This window comes from Bipolaris oryzae (genome assembly GCF_000523455.1).
Source record: "Bipolaris oryzae ATCC 44560 unplaced genomic scaffold scaffold_259, whole genome shotgun sequence".
In the NCBI taxonomy this organism is placed as follows: domain Eukaryota; kingdom Fungi; phylum Ascomycota; class Dothideomycetes; order Pleosporales; family Pleosporaceae; genus Bipolaris; species Bipolaris oryzae.
In genome coordinates, this window is record NW_006911535.1 from 6,253 (window position 1) to 26,360 (window position 20,108).

Here is a 20,108-nt window from a genome sequence, read left to right on the forward strand (position 1 = left end):
ACGCTGCTGGTCTGGTGGGATGCCCTCCTTGTCCTGAATCTTCGCCTTGACATTGTCGATGGTGTCGGAGGACTCAACCTCGAGGGTGATGGTCTTGCCGGTGACTGCGAAGCTGGTTAGCAGCTGAGGCGCGGTAAAGGCCAAGGTGGCGATGGCTACTACTTACGGGTCTTGACGAAGATCTGCATGGTTGCGTGTTCTCTTCTGTGTTTGGTGTGTGATGGGTTTGTGTATGTACTGGAAACAGCCTTGTTTTGGTGCTGTATGGGTGAGGGTAAGAGTAAGAGTAAGGAAAGGGAAAAAGGCAGGGCTGGCGGAGCGGTGGCTTATATGGAGGCAGGCTGAGGCAGTGACTGGGTCAAAGGGCGAGTAATGATGCGACCAGAGTCCGTGCACCAATCAGCGGCGGCGCACGGGAACATTCCGGCTGCTTCCACCGCCTCGCCGCAGCGCTGCCCATCACCTATTCTTTGCCGCCGTCCATGTACTATTATTCAGCCTGGCACTTCACATGCTGTACTGGAACGCCACCTGTTTGTTGCCTCTGTCCGTCGCCGCCCCGGGTTCCACCGTGTTGTTGTTGTGGCGACTTTGGACTATCATGGACTCCAGCCCTTCCCCCGCTGGGCCCACCGTTATCGCCTGGAGCCTGGACCCCCCTGCCCCCCCGGACATGTGACGTATATACGCTCCCAAAGAAGCCAACCGCGCCTCTGCGGTGATCAAGCCGACCACTGTCTTCACCGACACAGTACCAAACGCCATACGTGTACATCCAGTAGAGTACTGTACAGTCCGCACTCAGAGGCTAAATTGGTTGACGCTGCATTATCAAAGATTGGTCCGATGCCTGTCAGAGCTGCCGTTGCGCCATATTCAATGTGCCAAGACAACTGCGACAGTGAATCTCTTGCGCAGCCCCCAGGGCGAAGCCGCCCATCGTACATGGTCAAGCACGCCATCAAGTGTACAACTTCATTCTCACACAGCGTTTACATCGCTCAGAAGGTATCAAACATGCGCCAAGTGATGAATACGCAGCTGTGACGTACACAAGATATGTGATCACACTATGTCACAGCCGCATCGCGGGGTACGTCTTTCCTCTACTGTCCTGCATCCAGCTCCTGTCTACGGCGTGATTACGGTTACCGCGGCCGAACTTGCACGTCAGACCTTCTCGAAGTCTAGTAATCGACTCCATTTATCGGCGCGCAACCGGATTAGTCGATTTACGACGTGCTCCACCTCCGCAATGGCGACCCCAACCCTCACCAATCCTTCGCTGACAGCCGCCGTGTGCTCGCTCGAACACAAAGCATGGGCAGCGCTCTGCAGCTCTGGCTCCGATATTATCCCACTTTTATCAAGCAATCCAGTCATGATATTTCCGGGCGACATGATCCTTAGCTCCGTGTCCTCACCCACCGTTCACGAGACGCTTCAGAGCCCCGATTTCAGACCTTGGAAGTCATATACTCTCAGTCATGACGAGGTGGTTCCGCTGGGCAAAGATAGCGCGCTGATTTATTATCGCGTGGAAGCGACAAGAGACAATGAGACATTCAGAGCCATTTGTTCAAGTACATGGGTTCTCGAAGGTTCCAGCGAGAGCCTGGCGGGAGAATGAAAAATGGCAAGCCACCAGCAGACCCTGATCTAGCTGATATATGGTACTGGTAATATAAGAGTACGCCAAGTGTGGCCTCGAGATGATGATAGTGGTACATCCTGCGTAGAGGTTGGCTCAACAAGCGCTACCCATGCAACCAGGATTACAAACCATAATTAAACAATTCCCAAGCACATCACCTCACTTACAACGCTGCCTTTTTCTTTACTTAGATGCTACAACATGGATTGTGCAAGGCTCCCAAACGCACCAACGTTAACCCGACACAGAGCTGAACGGACGGCGAGGGCCATCTCCACATCGCGCGGGCGCAACCACTAGTGGCTGCTCAGTGACGTATGGATCTTCCGATGTTCCGTTGCTGAACGACCCCCCAACAGGGGGTCAAGACCACAAGAAGCAACGAAACCAGCACCAGCCTTGCTATCACTTTTCGCTTTAACCCTATCTTTCTTTCGATCGATGAAGATAGCTGTCTTTCGGCAGCTCGGTCAATCGTTTTTCTTTCAACCAACACTCACCGTTCCAGGCATACATCTGTCATCACATCTACGTACGAATACACAGCACCTGAGCAATATGGCAGTCACGCATGCAGCAGCTGTCAGCATACCCAACGGGGCACTGCGACAACCAACAATCCAAGCCCGTGCCTGCTCTGACCCTGACATGCGAGCATCGTTCGAGGCATCGGCAATAACGACACATGGAGCCGAGCAAGAGAAGCAGAAGCCGCAGCGGCCTGGAGCAGGGGTCCGAGCAAAGACGAGTTTTCGGGGGTGGACAACCAAGAAGGAAAGCAAGACGAGTCCGAAAGCTTCGCAACAGCAGCAGTATCACCAGAAAAGTGATTACCAGCCGTATATCGTCGAAGACAGTCGACCGTCAGGCCAGTACCCTCGGGCAGAGCATATGCCCAACTCTGGAAGCGAGGAAGAAAATGTCTACGTGCTTACGCTCAAGGTGACGGATGAGCTTGCAGAGTCCATGGAAGAGATGCGGAGTCGATATTTCCCCAGGCACCTGAATCGCACGGGTGCGCACTTGACGCTTTTCCATGCGCTGCCTGAATCCAAGATGGAGACACTGGAACAGGGGCTGGCGCAAGTAGCAAGCGGTGTGAAGCCATTTGCCGTCTCATCTGGCAAGCCGTTCCGCATGCGTAAAGGCGTGGGCATCAATGTTGACGAGGGGTACCAGGCGATGAAGCACGTGCATGCTGACTTGCAGTCGCAGTGGGCAGCCTTTTTGAGTGAGCAGGATGCTGGCGGATTCCGGCCTCACTGGACTGTTATGAACAAGGTGGATGATGAGCACAAGGTTGACGGTGCTTTTTCTACTATCCGCCAGGAGCTGTCTGAGCGCAATCAGGAGGGGCAGGCCGTGGGGTTGGATCTGTGGAGGTATGAGCGCGGGAATTGGATCTTTGCCAAGCAGTTTCTTTTTGGCGACGCCGCTAAGACTCCTTCGAGTACGCCTGGGTCGTCGCCAGGTAGCAAAAGTTCGACCTGGTCATCTCGTCAAGGTCAGGGCGAGCAGAGTCCAAGTGGAGGTCCTGCAAGGAGGCCCAGCATGTTCAAACGGGGAAGTAGCGTTGGTAATGCCCTGCGGTCGATGAGCTTTCGACGAAAGAGTTGATCGGGGTATCGCATGTGTGATGTCGTGAAGTACAGCGTGTTTAGGTTCCGCGTATGTTGGCTCTTCTTGTACTAGAACATGTATAATATACTCACAGTTTGATGTTAACTGACTCAAATTAGCCTGGTGTTGACACGAAGAAAGCTGCAGACGAAAGGGACTTGTAAGACGGTAGATTCTTTAGGTAGACCTTGCCAGGGTCTACGGCTTGGCACCGCCATTTGGTGGATGCGGAGCACACCGGTCGTAGTACCAGGTCTCCCATGCCCATGGTTCGCAATGGCCAAAGTGGCGGCATTTACTTAGATACTAGAGTACACTACAGAGGCGTTGGCACATGAATTGCTAAGTATATGGAGGATTGCTTGACTGCACCCTAAGCTTTATTTACAACGGCGTCAGCATGCAGCATGAAGGCATGATGGGGTGCTTGTCTCGCCACAGATGTACAGCAAGACGCGCGTCGCATAAGGCTCGAGTCCCTTTTGAGGCCTATCGTGAGATGTGAGGAAGGGGGGGCGGCTAGTCAGTAGAAGGGCCGTGGATATGCGCCCTCGTACTCCGTACACACTGATCATGCGTACTTGTCAGCCACAGTGACAAGGCGACGGGCGGCCGTCACCGGCTCGGGAGCGGCCTGTGATTGGCCTGACACCCCGCCACAGTCGTCAGCCACAACCCGTCTCAAACCAGGGGCGCGGATCGCTTCCGACTGCGTGGACCGGGCGTGATCAAAAGATTCTGTTGCTCCAACGCCTCCAATTTCACAGCATAGAGGCACGTGGGACATTTTCAGGGGAGAAGCGGTACAAGGAACAGGACTTGGGAGTTGCGGGCAACATGACCGCAGTTGAGGTAATTGGTACCTGCCCGGCTGCCGTCTCGTGATGCGCCGTTGGCAGCAATTGGCGGTGGTATACGACGTTACCCGCAGAGCACTGTGACTCTGTGCTGCAATTAGAAGCGGATAGGCTGAGTGATCAGGGACGGTCGCATCTGGGCCCCGAATTCTGCAGGGGCTGCTGCCGTTAGGGGACAATTGACGAGCGTAGCGGCCGACGGACTGCAAATGCGGTGGGTGAAGAAAGGGGAAGCTGGACGCTAGAAGCTCGGAAGAGGCCAGGGAGCAGCTTAGCTCCGCTAAATGTGGACGCAGTACCAGACCATATAACATCCAGCTGGCCTCATCCCATACCGAGCTCTCTGGCTTTGACCTATTTTACGCATCCGCTTCTGTCCTCCCCTTTGCAAACCTGCCTTTCGCTTCTAGTGCTTGGAGCACCCCATTGCTAGCCTTCACAACACCACCGCCAATATGAAAGGTATGCACACTCAATTGTACTACATACACGCATAGCTAACAGCAAATGCAGCCATCATTCTCGTCGGAGGCTTTGGAACCCGTCTGAGGCCTTTGGTATGACTCTCCGCACCTCCTCCGCCTTTGCGAGCCCCGCGTTGGCAAAAGCAATGAGCAGCGATGCTGACGCTTAATTGCAGACCCTCACCTACCCCAAGCCGCTCGTCGAGTTCGCCAACAAGCCCATGATCCAGCACCAGATCGAGGCCCTTGCTGCCGCTGGTGTCACCGATGTTGTGCTCGCTGTTAACTACCGCCCGGAGATCATGGCCGAGGCCCTAAAGACCGTTAGTAGATGCCTCTCATGATTATGCAGAAACATTCCAATAACCGCCTGTGCAGTACGAGAAGCAGTACAACGTCAGCATCACGTTTTCCGTCGAGACCGAGCCCCTCGGCACCGCCGGTCCCCTCAAGCTCGCTGAGAACGTACTGGGCAAGGATGACTCGCCATTCTTCGTCCTCAACGCCGATGTCACCTGCGACTACCCCTTCAAGCAGCTCGCTGAATTCCACAAGAACCACGGTGACGAGGGTACCATTGTCGTAACCAAGGTGGAGGAGCCGTCCAAGTACGGTGTCGTTGTACACAAGCCTGGCCATGCCTCCAAGATTGACCGTTTCGTCGAGAAGCCTGTCGAGTTCGTCGGCAACCGCATCAACGCCGGTATTTACATTCTGAACACCAGCGTACTCAAGCGCATTGAGCTCCGCCCTACATCGATCGAGCAGGAGACTTTCCCTGCTATTGTCAAGGATGGTCTGCTTCACTCCTTTGACCTCGAGGGCTTCTGGATGGACGTTGGACAGCCCAAGGACTTCTTGTCCGGTACATGCCTCTATCTTTCGTCGCTTGCTCGCAAGAACTCCAAGCTGCTCACACCAGCATCCGAGCCTTATGTCTACGGCGGAAACGTCCTGATTGACCCATCAGCCAAGATTGGCAAGAACTGCCGCATCGGACCCAACGTTACTATTGGACCTGATGTTGTTATTGGTGATGGTGTGCGTCTGCAGCGATGCGTACTTCTCAAGAACAGCCGTGTCAAGGACCACGCCTGGGTCAAGTCGACTATTGTCGGCTGGAACAGTACCGTTGGCAAGTGGGCACGTTTGGAGAACGTTACTGTTCTTGGTGACGATGTCTCGATTGGCGACGAGGTTTACGTCAACGGTGGTTCCGTACTGCCACACAAGTCGATCAAGCAAAACGTCGACAGTAAGTTATCCATGTCTTCTTCATTTTAGTCGGTACACCAACTAACACTGCCCAGCTCCTTCGATTATCATGTAAACGCGATACCCGATCGGACACGACCGAGCTCTACACTTTTTAATACTGTGTACTTTCTTTGTATATTGCGCATACCACCCGGGCATATAGAGTGCGCAGGTGTTTCTGTTTCTCAAACAAGGGCGTCCAGCATCCTTTCTTCAGCATATGGTTTTAACGAAACACGAACACATCTACACTCCAAAAAGCGTCTAAGAAATGGTTGGGATGCTTTTTTTCTCCTCTCTGATATCCTGGTTTCGGTTTCTTTTTTTGGCGGATTTCAGCGGAAATGGGGTTTTGTGGTGGTTAGTTAGCTACAGAGCCATTATTTAGAGACGGTGGGTTTGGGTGGAACAGAAAAGATGGTGGTGGCATAAATGAAAATGCCTATTATAACAAGATATTTGCTAGTGCTGATTGAAGTATGGAAATGCATGTACTTGTGTTGATGTGGATTAGTGAATTGCTTTTGATGATTACTATTTAAGTGTGGAGAAAGACAAGGAATATATCGGTGTAAGTAGACTCTTCTTTGTCTCTCTGTGCATATGTACCAATCTTCTCATTGGTCTCTTTCCACCTCGATCCCATAACACTCTTCTCATCCCTTCCTGTCATATCCCTATCACTCCTTTTTCTCCCAACGCCGATGTACCAAAAAAAAGTTAAACCTCATACATGAAATATCTTGATTCCTGACCACTATTTCTTTTTCTTTTTCTTCTTCATCTCCTTCCTCCTTCCCACTCATCCATGCCTCCCACAATCCCACCTCTGCCCCACCTCACACATCTTCTTAAACCCACACCTCGTCTTCCTCTTCGTCACACCACTGCACTGCACCTTTTCCATCCCTCCTCCCTTTTTCTTGGCTGCCCCAGCCTTGTTGCTCTTCTTGGTCATACGAGATGAAGTCGCAGTCGCAGTCGCAGTCGACGCCGCAGTGCCCTTGCCCTTAGGTCCAGTGCGGCGCTGGGTGGTGGATCTGGCGGGCGGTGGCGTCGGCGACCGCAATTCCGACGTCGGTGGTGGACTGGACAGCGGAGACGAAGTGTAGCGGGGGCGTGGACGGGGTGGAAGAGACGATGCTGGTGATGAGAGATGGGTTGGTGGTGAAGAGAGAGGGGAGGAGAGTTGAGGTGAGGGCGCCGGGGAGCGGACGAAGAAAAGGGGTGCGGGTGGTGTTTTGCGGGTTGGAGTGGCTTCGTTGTTGGTGGTGTTGGTGGGTGGTGTGCGGAGGAGGGTGGGTGTGAAGTCTTCTTCTTTGACTTCTTCCCGCTTGGGGTTGGTGATGGTGGTGGTGGTTGATGGATGGTATTCAGGGCGGAGTTGATATGTAGCTCCCCCTTCTCCTTCGATGGCTTCGACCATGTACTCGAAGACCGCCGCGACGGCGTCTTCGTGGCCCTCGCCAAATCCGTTCATGCGGTCTGTGATGGTTTCGAGGTTCAGCGGGCCGTTGCTGAGGACGCGGATGAAGGAGGTTTCAATCTCCTGGGTTGAGGGGGCTTGGGTGGTGGTGGTGGTGCGTGGAGAGGACATGATGGAAGGTAGTTTTGATAAGTCTCAAGAATTGGTTCTGTGTGGTTGAGAAAGAAGAGAAGATTGGAGCGGACTTTGCGTGGACGAAGGGGGATGGGGATAGGTCTTTTTGTAGTGGAGTGACAAGAGGTGAATAAAGAAGAATTGTGAGACAATGGGGTTGATGCCTTGAGACAATAGCCATTGTGGATAATGGTAAGGACTTTGGGGACGCTGCGGTGAATTGGCATCAGTGGCTTGCTATTCTCTAGTATTGTGTTATTGTAGTATTCTGGGGTTCATTTTATATAGTATGAGATAATACTCTGGTATTCTGTGGTGACGTCGAATGGAAGTTGAGTTGTATAATAAATCTTGAGTATGGGTGAATGTGTGGTGTTTGGCCAAGCGTTTGCTATTTCACTCACAAACAATAGATTCACAAAAGAGTCTGTCGAAAATCATTGTAATTCATTATTTCGGTATGCTTCCATATTCTAAGTTGCAAACACAGCGCATCCGTCATACAATAGCACCTGCAAGCTGGAAGGACAGGCAAGGTTGGAAGCATAGTGAAGAGGATGCTATGCATATTTGCTTTGCAAGCATACCGACTTCCAAGCAACTTGTAACTTCAGATAGTCTTTACTGCATATCTGAGTAGATGATCAACGGCTTTGCCTCAAACTTGGGCAGCAATTGTTCCTTGATTCCAGCATGGACCTCATCGGATTGGTCAAAGTATTCCATGTCAGTCAAGGAATCAAAGACACAGCGAGCCATGAGGTTGTAGCCTTGGCTGCGGTGGTCGTCGTAGGGTGCACTGGCCTGGGCCAGCTGGATGTACTGCTTGCCGTCCTAGAGAGAGATGACGTTAGCTTGTATACCAGGGTACAAAAAAGACAAAGCACCTCGGCAATCACGAGGGCACAAGATTGGCGGGTAGGGTATATTTAGCACCATGTCGGTTAGGAATGAGGAGCCTGAGCCGCCCACATGCATCGCGATCACAAGGAAGTTTCCGCGATATGCAGACACCCACGGCGGTCACTCCACCCCATTTTTCCCTAGTCGCGGCAGTACTCTGCGCCCGCCACGTACCGTAGCCGCTCGCAACATGGGCAAGCGACTAGGGAATACATGTAGCCATGGTACGATTCGTCCGCGGCGAGGAATTAAAAAGACGCAACAAATGCCCCGAGGGCGATAAGATTCTGGGCGTGTCGGAGATGACGAAATGGGCCTGACGTGCATGCACGGTCCGATTATGTAATGCGCCTTTGGGGCAGTGTGAAGAGCGGACACAGTATGGGTGCCTTCCTTTTAAGGAAAAGGTGCGGCATAGACGACGGTCGGACGTAGTGTACGAGTCAAGAAGCCGACTACTTTTCTTAACGTACCTTTGTTGCGTCTTGGGCCAGAGTGCTGTACAGGCCGATTACTTCCTGGATGGTGTCTTTGTCGCCGATCTTGAAGAACGTGAGGCGGACAATCTTGGGCATGATGGCGGCTCGCTAAAAGCTATTGGGCGGGTACAAAGTAAATTCGGTGGGTGAGTAGAGTCTAGGCCTGGTGTATACGTTGGCGTGTGGACAGATGTTGAAACACCCACAGCCCGCAGGGTATATGTATACTTGGGTTGTGGGTGTCGGAGCCTCAAGCTTCGGCATAGGTGGAGAGCCATGTGAAACCCAGCGGGCATTTCGGTTCCCCTATGGTTTGCATAGGGAAACTTTGAATTCAGCTCCGTACTTGTGATGTGGGTGCTTTTTTTGCTCAGGATACCGCAGTCACAGAAGGCCCATCCGCACGTGCTGGCCCCCCGCTCCACGGGCATCATGTAGTACATACGTATGTGAACATTGGACATGGCGACATGGTGACATGGGCATATGTGTACATATGTACATACATGTGTAGATTGCGACTAGACCGATTGATGCCCGTCGGACATTGTGGAGCGATCAGACCTAGCACATTACATGAATTATGAAAGAGACAATCCTGGTTGACAGCGGGGTTGGGCTGCGGGGTTCTTTGCTGCCACCCGTCTGGACTGGGCAAGACAGACGGCCGACATGATGAGCCAGTACCCAATACCGGGTATTTTGGCCGCCGTGGAACTGCTGCCCGTCGAGCACGGAGGGGAGTGGACCGAGTCTCTTGTCGTCGCAGCGCCCTCGTATTGTCCATGTATGGACGGAAAGAAGCGTGAAGGCAAAGTCACGGGATTGGAGCGTCTCGGGATGCCCCCCACCTAGTGGCAGGCATCGGCAGTGGGACATGGCCACAGACCGGCCCCCCTCCCCTCTACACACGTATACGTACGTATGTACATGCGTATGTACACCCAGCTAGCTTTGTTGCCCTGCAGGCCCCTCGTCAATTGGAGCCATGGCGAGTGTTGCCGTCACGGTCACGGTCACGGTCAGGCAGCGCGGCGAGGCTGAAGAGGAGGGCGAGGCAGTGGCTGGTTGGAATGTTGCGAGAACATGTGGGTCTTAATACCGCCTAGTATGGATGGATGCAACAAGGCCGATTTGAAGACGACATGTAGTGTACTCGAAACAGGACGCCTCCTCATCCATGGCTGCCATGGAACCGCCGCTGCTTGTTCCGGACTTCGCTCTGTATTGTCTCGCCTGCTAATGCATTCTCGAGAGACATCAGTGCGCACAGAGAGGGGCGCATGGCTTTGCCGGACAACGACGCCTTCTTCACCGCCTATTTTGCAGCTTGGGGGTGCGCGGGTGGCCGTGCTTGCGGGTGTACGCTCGCGTCATCCACAGATCTCCCGCGCGCGAAACAGGCTGCTGAAGGCTTTTTTACCTTCTCCACATGGGGAGAGATAATGGCTGGCGCGGGAGTAAGGCGCCCGCCTCGCTATCACAGGACGACGGCTGTTATTTTTTTGGTCTGGTCGACAATAGTCATGGTTGCTCGCGCTTCCTTGCCGCCATGAACAAGCGCCCTGGGCCCCGCACCATGTACCGACTTGGATATGTATCCTACATATGTACTTACATTACAGTACACATGTACACAGTAGGCAGAGAGGGCATGTATCCACCACCGCGTTGGATCGGCGCCAGGCAAAAAGCGGCCGTTGCTGGCCCTGGGACCTAGCATGCACCGCTGCCTGTCGTGAACCGTCTCGACCTATGGATTCACCGAGATTATGCGTCCGCTCCACGACGACTTGCTCTGTGCTCACCCAACCTTTGTACTTACTGCTTGCTGCTCGAACCCACTACGCGGCAGGCCAGACATCGAGTACACGCTGCAGCCGCCCGACGCACGATCCCTTTGTGTCCAATTCAGAAGAGAGAAGAAGAAAAAATCTTTATCTCGTCCTCGGCAACATGCTCTCCATCTCTGGCCTCGCTCAACCATGGGCAGTGTGGACCCAGTCATGACACTGGACCGCTGCCTTCCGTCAACGCCTCCAGGGTCTGTCAAAAGTTGCATTGTGAAATCAATCTCTCGCAATGGCCCGGCAGGCCTGCGCAGGAACGCATGGCCCCTACTGGCTGCTCCCCTTCTCGTCAATCATGGCCTGTCCCAAATCTACTCCACCACATCTTGCCATGCTGCTCCAGCTCCAAGCTCTAGCCCGAGCAACCCCCCCGGCACACAATCTCCACAGCTGCCAATTTATGCCTGCATGGACACGGTTCACAGTTAACAGCCGTTGACCCTTTGCCCCATTGAGATGCAGGCGCATTGCAAAGCAGCCATGATCTGGGGGCCGTGCTCGCTGCATGTATGCGTTGGCAGTGACGCTTGATGCTTTCTGGTAGCACCAACCCCAGGTATCTCGACATCCCTCGAACGCATCAATCAGCTCCCCTCATTTGACCGCTTGGCCACGCCCACCCCTGATAGCCCCATGCTATGCCGGATGCGATGCATTCTCGCTTCGAGCCACTATGCTTTGCATTCCTCGCTCCCTCACAGAAATCGTGTACAGGCCCTCCCTCCACTCCCAACCTTCAAGCGCTTCAATGGGCCACCCTAGCCGACTAGCCGGCCCATTTTTATTTTGCTCTGCCATGCAATGTTTGGTCTAGTCTTGCTGAACCCCTCTAGACCCTGCCCATCCAGAAACCCTACATGGAAACTCCACGCAGTCTGTCGCCAAGGTTCCCTGGTTTCGGTACACTTGTCAAAAGGTTGCAGAGTCTGACGTATTTTTTTTGCCTTCTCCCCTCCTCACGTTGCATATTGCATTAGTGGGCCCCCAGCGCAGCGAGAAACGCGACAAAAGAGCGCCCGTAAAGGGTGCATGGCGGCCACTCTGTTGTTTATGCATATTTGTTAGGCGTCTAAACCTGCATGCCGCCGATCGAGACATGTCCAGCCTTGACGAACGGGTTACAGAAACTGTCTCCGATCGACAGCCGTTTTTTTCGAGCGCTACTGCGGGCAGCACGGTGGCAAGAGTGAACCGGTGAGGCTGTACCTCTTGAGGTTTGACTCTTCTTGCTAGCCGTAAATTCTCGAACCTCTGCCGTTGGCTCCTTTCTCGCCAGCACATACTATGGGTCTCTCTCCTACAGAGCCGCAACAGGACCCGCAGCTTATTCATTTCCGCAAGTCTTCTTGCCTCTCGGTTGCTACTGGTGGGCGAGACGCGCTTGGGTACGTGCTACACTGGTCTGGTGCATTATATTACTCCATCCCACAGTAGGCACTTATGCTTCCCCCACCCCCGTTCGACTGACTGCAAGCCGCTCCCTCTTCCTTGCCCCTCATACATTGGCATCCTCCCTCTTCCTTGAACAGCTGTCGTTTCTCTATTGGCACCTGTCAACCACACCTTGAACTCAATCTGCTGTACAACCACTGCCACGACTTACCTCCCTTTCGCCCTGCCCTATCGTCGCCGCCAACAAACGCCTGCCAATTCACCAATTCCTGTACAACCGCAGCCCTACTTTCGGACGGCCAAGTCGCCATTGAATCACCCATTCGTCATTTTCCAATCGCTCCATAACACGTCAACCACCAAATCCGTCCTTTCAATATGTTCTACGTCATGTACCTGACAGGTTAGTACCCAACAGGCCCCCTTTTTTGACCGTGTACCGTGTCTTCGGGTATCAGCTGCCATGTGAGAAATCTCATACAAGCACCAATTGGCGTGGCGGGACGGTTTGTCTGGTACTCCTGCCTAACCGCTTAGTATTGAGGGACCCACATGACCAGGCGTTCAAAGGGATACGTTCTGATCAAGGTTCTCTGCACGATGTACTTTGTTTTGAGTGCCCTGACGATCAAAAAAACTAACCGTTGACGATAGGCCTTTGCCAAAGACGCCACTGGCCCGACCCACTCTTCCAGACCTTCCGCACACGCTACGGCTACGGCTCAACTGTACGAGTAAACAACCGTGAATACTCTACAGATGTTGAGTACGAATCGGAGGAGCTAGCCAAAAATGCCGCCGCTACCCGAGCCTACATGATTTGCCGCAATTTTTCGGTAAATGATGGAATGTACCCAGGACAGCGACCCGGAGAGGGAGCCCAAGGCCTTCCAACCCCAATCGGAGCGGGCCGACGAAATACGACCTCATCCAACGACTATGATAGCTCAAGTACCATCAGTGGTGGTACGAGCCCTAGGAGTTCCGATTGCGGCCTGGATGCTGCACAAGCGGCTGCAGCGGGACGACGACCAAGCAAGGCTTCCGCTACGCCATCTACTCCATCTGCATGCTGCTGCGGACGCGGATACGTCCGAGCCTATGAGCGTTGCTCAGGCTGTCTCCAGGATGCTGGTTACCGGGTTTAAAGAAGGAAATATGCCCCAAACGGAAAAAAATAAAACACTCCGATGGATCACGACACCCACCAACATGGCCATCATGATAATCAAATACTTTAGCAACAACGAACGACGCAAGATCTTACGAAACCCCCGCCCCCCCCCCTTACAGCCGCATCGATGTTTCCCCCCTCCAAAAAGACTTGAAGAGCCCAAGCTCAGCGATACCAACGACCCAAATGACTACGAACCTGTTTACATCTGTTCTTACGAAATGAAGTGCGATGATGACACTGTTTTTTTCGGCTCGAAACAACGACACTCCTCGCTTCCCGTTTTCCTTTGATATGTTTCGAGATGGGCAGTGTAATGTTGTTTTATCCACTGGCCGGGTCAGAGATCATAACGTGCGTGTGTATATACATACGTTATGCACTAGCAATGCGCCAGACGATCTCCCCTCTATCGGACGAACCACACGAACCCTTTTCCACTCGTTCTACACCTTTTGTTTTTTTTTCACTTGATTGCCCATTCCTTCTGTTTCAGATGGCTGCATAGCGACGGCATTGAAGCGTTTTAGCGAACTGAAGTTTCTTTTTCTTTCGGCCACACACACCCCTGACACTTTTCGGGCCTCGTCATTGACGAGAAAGTGAGGTGACGGCGACTAGTATCCACGTCAATGGAGATATTGATGTGACAGAGGACGGAAAGGAAGAACTTATATGGTTATTCTATATCTTCCCCCTGTTGTTTTCTTAGGACTGGATGTTCCTTTTTCTATCTTTCAAAATTGGATCATGAGATCAAAGTGCAACGAATGTAACGAGTTTTCTTATACTGTTTTATCCGTCGCTTCTAGACGTGACTTGGACGTTTGTGCAAGTTAGCTAGAAATAATATCCCCAGTTCATTGCGCAAGTGCATGATAGTTTTACTGTGCCTCGTTTTTGATGTTCTGCTCGGCTTCTGGAATACCCCCAGATATGTATGTAGGCGAGGAAGAAAAGTAGCAATGCTGTAAATAAGACTGCTACAGGTGAGCCAGACGAGCTATATATGCTTGTGTCCTTAGACTCTTGGTCATGCTATTACCGCTACACAAGATACCTCACTGCATCTACATAGCATACACTCGAAAAGTGGCCAACCAACATGCATACCACAAGCCAGCAAAAAAAGAAGAACCATAGAACAAGAACCGATGAACTAGACATGCAAACACTTTTCACCCTCCTTCCGTCTTCCTTCACTCATCTTTCTCTTTCAACCCCACACCTAAGCTAAGCTCTTCCCCAACTACTTCCATCCATCTCCAAGCCCAAAAACGCCCTCCACACCACTTCACCACATCCATTCCCCATCACCCCACATACAACACTCACTCACCCACACCCTCCTCACCTTCTTCTCACAGAACCATCTTTCAAAAAAAACCCCTCATACACACACCCTTCCCTATAAACAGCCCAAGAACCCAACATGCGCAAGCAATGAGAAGAAGTAGAAGAAATCGTCTAAAGAAAAGATTGTATTATTCATTCCATCATTTAATTCATATTAAGAGAGAAGAAGAAGAAGAAGAAGAAGAAGACGAAAAAAAAAAACAAGTCTTAATTCCCCTCACACACACACACACACGTACAGCAACAACAACAACGAACAACGAACAACGGCGCAATATTCCCAAATACGATATCTCTCAACCAATCAAAAAGAAAGAGAAGATGGGAGGAAGAAGAAGAAAGAAAAAAAAGGGAAAGAAGGAAAGGCAAAGGAAAAAAAAGTACAAGAAAGGATAGGTGGGTAGGAAGAAGGGGAAGGAAAGAAAGAGCGATGAACAAGTCCCAAAGACGAAGAGTTGAAGAACCAAAAAGTTGTAAGAGGGTTGGGGGAAGGAATGAAGAGAAGAAGAAAAAAAAGTGAATAGACCAACAAGCAAAGGAGGTGGGGGAGGGGGTGGGGACCTTGATACAGCAAGTGATGGAATCTTTTTTCCCTTTCTCTCTCTCTCTCGTACTCGTACTCTTCTCTTCTTTCTACTCACACAACAAAAAGGACGTGGTATATATAAAAAGCCTGTGTGTCTCCGAAAACGAAAGAGAAAACCCCCCTTCCTTCCATCTTTCCCTCACCATCCCCCCACCCCGCCCTCTCTACTAGTCCAGAAAACCGGAGAAAAAAAAGAGAAAAAAGAAAGAAAGTTGGTGTATCATATATCAAAAAAGTCCGACTAACACATCGAGAAAATTCTTCTCGACTCTTCTTCCCCCCTCCTTCTCTCTTCCTCCACCTCCACCTTCCTCTCCTTACATATCTTCTCCCCTACTCTCTCTCTCAATGACATGCTCATAAAATTGTTCCCATAAAGTGAAAAACACACACACAGAAACAGAAACAAAAACAAACAAAGAAAGGAAGAAATTACCTTTCCGTTGCATATCTCTCTCTCTCTCTCTCCCTCTCTTTCTTCCGCCCTCAATTGTGTGAATGATTCTTGGAGAAAAAAAGGCATGAGAAGAAAAAGAAGAAGAAGAAGAAAAAGAAGAAGAAGAAGAAGAAGAAGAAGAAGAAGAAGAAGAAGAAGAAGAAGAAGAAAAGAAAACAGACAAACAACAGGCCCCGTATGTTGCTCTCCTGGATCGGATGATAAAAAGGACCCCCGATTGTGTGTGAGAGTATGTGAGTGTGCGTGCGTGTGTGTATATAAAAAAAACTCCCAGCCCATGCTCCCCCCCGTCTGGAAAACACTAAAGGTGATTTGGAACACCCCCCCAACCTGCCCATTGTATAAAAGAACTCCCAAATGCAAGCAAAGAGCAGCAGGCAACGTATAGCACAAATGGTTTGGACCCTGCCCCACCCTTTTCTCTATGTTGAACCAGAGGAAAGGAAAGAAGAAGAAGAAGAAGATCATCGTTGACAGAAAAGTTCAATCTCGCCAAGCCCGCCACCAGGATTGAGATTACTCTGCTGTTCTTTCCAGTTTTCAAATGCCTCTTGAACGTCATCGTCACATTGTATGCTGACATAGGTGTTGTCACTGTCCAGGTATTTTAGCTTGACCTGACCGGATCCAAGAGACACGGATGTCGACCTCTGCAATTTTGCGTCGATGCGATCTTTGAGTGACTGGTAGCTGATGTTGGTACTGACGACCAGAACCATTGAGCTGCCTGCCGAGGGACAGTGGACCTTGACTTTGAGTTGAGTCGGTATGCTTGGATCCTGGCCAAGTGGCGGCGACATGTTTCGAGAATCCATTGAAGCTGGTGTCAAGGTACCTTGGCTGCGCTCAAAAGATGATGCAGGCGTCATGGTCCGGTTCACAGAAGTAAAACTTGGGTCACGGCGCATGGCACCATTGTGAAACTCGGGAGTCTGGTTTGCCAACTCTGAGGCGGTCCGTTGCTGAATGAGGCGGTCACGTTGAATGGCAGGTGATTGAGTCGCTGCTCGTGGTGGTGCTTGATTTGGAGAATTGCTGGCGCTGCGGTTGACAATGGCCGCGTTGTAGGCATAGTGCGTGGGGAAGGGCGGCACTTCGGGTACTGGTTGCTGGGGTGCTCTTCGTGGTTGGCCTTGGAGATGGGAGTTGATATCAGGACTACTAGCCGCGCGCATCCGTCCTTGGGCTGCAATGGTGGCGTTGGCGGGTAGTGATGGGCGTTGAGCACGGGCTGACTGGTGTGCATTGTTTTCACCACGAGATCCATGGCGTGATTGCGCGGGGGCAGTGTGTCGGTTGTTCTCTTCATGTGGATAACCATTTGGTGCTGCTTGCCGGGGAAAAGGAAAAGTGCCGTTATTTGATGATTGACTGGTTCGTGCATTGGAGTGTATTGACATTGGGGTTTGCAATGGTGTCTCTGCTGTTGGGGAAAAGTAAGATTCTTGATTGGCGGCATTCTGTATCTGCTGAGTGCGCAGTGTTAGTGGTGGTTGGCCGTTGTAACCCAGAGGGAAACGTGGAGGTGGTACTCGGGAGTCTGCGTCATTTATTGGAGGGCCGCTTTCGCCGGTTGTGGAACGTGACCGTAGGGAAGGAGTGGAGGAATCTTGTCTTACACCGTATGGATTGCGTAGATAGCCAGTTGCGGGATCAATGTCATCGTCGCCTTCATCGTCATCGTCTTCTTGGTAGGGGTTCTCCAGAACTTGGTCGCGCATGTACGCAAATTGGGTATCTGAGGGTTTGGAGTGTGTCGTACTGGCACTGGTCCGGGCCTGGTCCTTCCATATGCGTCTTTGGGTGTCGACTTGCAGGGCCCATTTCTTCATTGTCTCTTCCGAGGTGAACTTGATAATGAAATTTTCAATGCCGGGATCGCCTTTCCAGAAGATTTGGCAGGTATATGAGCCTACAAGTGTGAGTCAGGCTTGCATGGAATGAGAATGTGGTAGCAATAGTCTTCTTACCTGGTTTTTGGAGCGATATTGTCTCTGTAACATTTTGCATGAAAATACGACCTTTGAGCTGCAGCTTTGGCTTTCCATCCTTGGTGACCAGGGATCGTGTAGACATTTTGTTCTTGGGCTTGTTGACGTTGATCTCTTTGCAACAGAGTAGAATCATCTCAAAGAGGTAGATTTTGTACTGGGCACGTTAGCTGGCTGTTTGTGAGACTGAAACAGAAGGGAACCACCTACTTCTCGCTCCTCGTTCTTGGAGCTCATGCTCTCTCCTTTCAAAACCGTGTACTGGCCGTGCAAAAGAAGGTCACCAAAACCTTCTATGCGATGACCCTTCCAATCTTCCACAAGCATCTTGAGTTCCTCGACGGCTTCGACACGCTCCTCACGGGCAATTGCATCGTTCGTACCTGCAAGTACGGAAGAAGCAGCTTCGATACCTTTTGATATGTCTTCTCGCCGACCTTCGTCCAGATCGCCCTTGTCTCGGAGTTGCTGCGCCGTTGCGTTAGTAAGCGGGAATGTGAGTAGAAAGAAGCTGAAATCATACCTGGAGAAGAAGCGGGTACTTGGTAAGTCGCTGGAATGGTTTGAGCAAAAAGGATGCAAGCAAAGTGGGCGATTCAACCATTTGCCGCATCTCTTCTGGACCTCCAGTTTCCTTGAGCTTGTCGAATTCGCGCATAGCTGTTGCCTCGCATTTTCTTTGGTTTGCAATATACGGCTCGTAGACTTTGAATGCGTCCTTGTACAAAACGAAAAGGTTTCCCCAGTTTTGCTCCTCAGCGGGCTGTGCGTTTGTCTGCTCGACACGGATGAGGAAACGGCGCTGGAAATCAAGGAGGGCGTTTAAGTTGAGGAAAATGTCGTGAACCAAATCTCCGCTAATGACACCTTTTTCTTCCACAAGCTTCTTAAATTCTTGCAGCAGCTCCAGATGCTGCACATAGGTGCGTTCTGTCTTGACCAGCTCGTCAATGATGTGCTCGCGTTGGGTGCGCTTAGTGACTACGCCATCTGCATCCTCGCCAGATCCGGCAGTAACGCCAGAAATCTTGCCTCGGGCTACGAGTTCGTCCAAGACTTTGTTGACTACGTTGGTGACCTGCAGAGGGGGAGAAAAAAAATCCGGGTTAGTGGTGGGGAATGAGAGGGGGGAGGGGGGGCGTAGATGCGGGTGTAGACAGATGTGCTTACCTTGACAAAGCCAGTTGTGTCGTCACCGTAAAGGTCGCCAAGAATGAAGCAGCTCTCCTGGGGCATTTTAAGGTTGGCGACGCAGCTTTGGATAAACTTGTAGCAGGCCATTTTCTCGTTCTTCTTGAGGCTCTTTTCATCCTGCTTGGAGTTTGGGATGGTGAGCAGGGTGTGGGGCTCGAGGGCGTTGTAGAGCTCCATGAGGGGGTAGCCACGACGGAAGGTCCTCCAGAGCAGGGTGACGGGATCAGCATCGTCGTCGGCCTTGTCCTCCTCCTCGGCCATCCAGCGGTCGAAGCCGGGGATGCCGCGCAGGCGCATCTGCAGCGTCAGGCATCGTTGGAACAGCGAGGTGTCCTTGTCGGCGCGCTTGTTGAGAACGTTTTCCGAGGCTTCGACGGGACCGCCGTTGACGGGCGTCGACGAGGTCGAGGGGGGGAAGGTCGAGGGGGGCCCAAAGAGGGTCGAGGTGGAGGTGGCCTGGGTGCTCTGGGTGTCGCGCGCACTGCTGTGCGAGTAGGTCGAGTAGGTGCTCTGGAAGCTCTGGTGCGACATGAGGGCAGGCGGCCCGGTCGAGGTCATCCGGGCGTGTGCTGTCTGCGTGGTTGGCGACGGCGACGGTGGTGGTGGAGGATGGGAGACGGTATAGGTGGTATGGGCTCTCACCAGACCCGAGTGAAACGATAGTCCGCCCTCCATACTGCTTTCATGGATCTCCTTGCACCAGGCGCTAGGCTCCCTAGGCGGTCAGGGTCGCTGCCAGCTAAACCTCACACGGGGCGGCCAAGGGCTGGGGGGGTCGTGCGGCCGACGGCCAGCATGCAAAATGGCGGCTCTTGGGCACAGGGCTGCAGCTCCGGCTTTTGCGGGAGTCTGCCGGCGACGGGGTGGCAATGGGGGGGCAGTGGATGTGCGAGCGCGTGCGAATGTTGGAGAGATGGAAAGAGGAGAAGAGGAAGGAGTGTGAGTGAGTGTGTGTGTGTGTGTCTGGGAAAGGCCCTCGAGGATGCCGCATGCCCGCCGCCCGCTCAAAGGGGGCGCGTTGGCTGTTTCACCCGGGCCGGCAGAACGACACGTGACGTGCATGTGGATAGATTGTGATTGCGTCTGCCATGGCATGTCGTGTAGTAGTGTAGGTTATGTGAGTGTGTGATGAGTGGGTACATGGCACATACAGAAGCCGCCGTGTAAAGCAGGCGGATGGGTAACGTCCATCCCTCCGTGGCGCAAATCCCTGTGTGCCGCAATCGGCCAATCAGCTCGCTTAAATCACGGACTTCTTCCTAAAACTTGGGAGC

At 52.2% G+C, this 20,108-nt stretch overlaps 7 protein-coding genes across 7 annotated transcripts; 4 read left to right on the forward strand and 3 right to left on the reverse strand.

Annotated features, from left to right (window-relative positions):
- Positions 1-1,255: 1,255 nt before the first annotated feature.
- On the forward strand, positions 1,256-1,630 carry COCMIDRAFT_9793 (uncharacterized protein; the record flags this gene model as incomplete). Its single annotated transcript, XM_007694984.1, has 1 exon — positions 1,256-1,630. The coding sequence occupies one exon, from the start codon at positions 1,256-1,258 to the stop codon at positions 1,628-1,630; it is 375 nt and encodes a 124-aa protein (XP_007693174.1).
- A 582-nt stretch (positions 1,631-2,212) lies between these two features.
- Positions 2,213-5,925, forward strand: COCMIDRAFT_41347 (uncharacterized protein; the record flags this gene model as incomplete). Its single annotated transcript, XM_007694985.1, has 5 exons — positions 2,213-3,203; positions 4,645-4,688; positions 4,772-4,918; positions 4,974-5,850; positions 5,906-5,925. 5 exons carry the CDS (start codon positions 2,213-2,215, stop codon positions 5,923-5,925), a joined length of 2,079 nt encoding a protein of 692 aa, XP_007693175.1.
- Positions 5,926-6,654: 729 nt separating this feature from the next.
- Positions 6,655-7,449, reverse strand: COCMIDRAFT_30736 (uncharacterized protein; the record flags this gene model as incomplete). Its single annotated transcript, XM_007694986.1, has 1 exon — positions 6,655-7,449. The coding sequence occupies one exon, from the start codon at positions 7,447-7,449 to the stop codon at positions 6,655-6,657; it is 795 nt and encodes a 264-aa protein (XP_007693176.1).
- A 624-nt stretch (positions 7,450-8,073) lies between these two features.
- COCMIDRAFT_30737 (uncharacterized protein) lies at positions 8,074-8,930 on the reverse strand (the record flags this gene model as incomplete). The annotated part of the gene is made up of 2 exons (XM_007694987.1): positions 8,074-8,286; positions 8,829-8,930. 2 exons carry the CDS (start codon positions 8,928-8,930, stop codon positions 8,074-8,076), a joined length of 315 nt encoding a protein of 104 aa, XP_007693177.1.
- Positions 8,931-12,454: 3,524 nt separating this feature from the next.
- On the forward strand, positions 12,455-13,224 carry COCMIDRAFT_109146 (uncharacterized protein; the record flags this gene model as incomplete). The annotated part of the gene is made up of 2 exons (XM_007694988.1): positions 12,455-12,479; positions 12,731-13,224. 2 exons carry the CDS (start codon positions 12,455-12,457, stop codon positions 13,222-13,224), a joined length of 519 nt encoding a protein of 172 aa, XP_007693178.1.
- Positions 13,225-13,297: 73 nt separating this feature from the next.
- Positions 13,298-13,758, forward strand: COCMIDRAFT_41352 (uncharacterized protein; the record flags this gene model as incomplete). Its single annotated transcript, XM_007694989.1, has 2 exons — positions 13,298-13,492; positions 13,555-13,758. 2 exons carry the CDS (start codon positions 13,298-13,300, stop codon positions 13,756-13,758), a joined length of 399 nt encoding a protein of 132 aa, XP_007693179.1.
- Positions 13,759-16,113: 2,355 nt separating this feature from the next.
- COCMIDRAFT_109154 (uncharacterized protein) lies at positions 16,114-19,509 on the reverse strand (the record flags this gene model as incomplete). The annotated part of the gene is made up of 5 exons (XM_007694990.1): positions 16,114-17,561; positions 17,620-17,797; positions 17,851-18,108; positions 18,164-18,718; positions 18,811-19,509. The coding sequence occupies 5 exons, from the start codon at positions 19,507-19,509 to the stop codon at positions 16,114-16,116; spliced, it is 3,138 nt and encodes a 1,045-aa protein (XP_007693180.1).
- Positions 19,510-20,108: the final 599 nt, after the last annotated feature.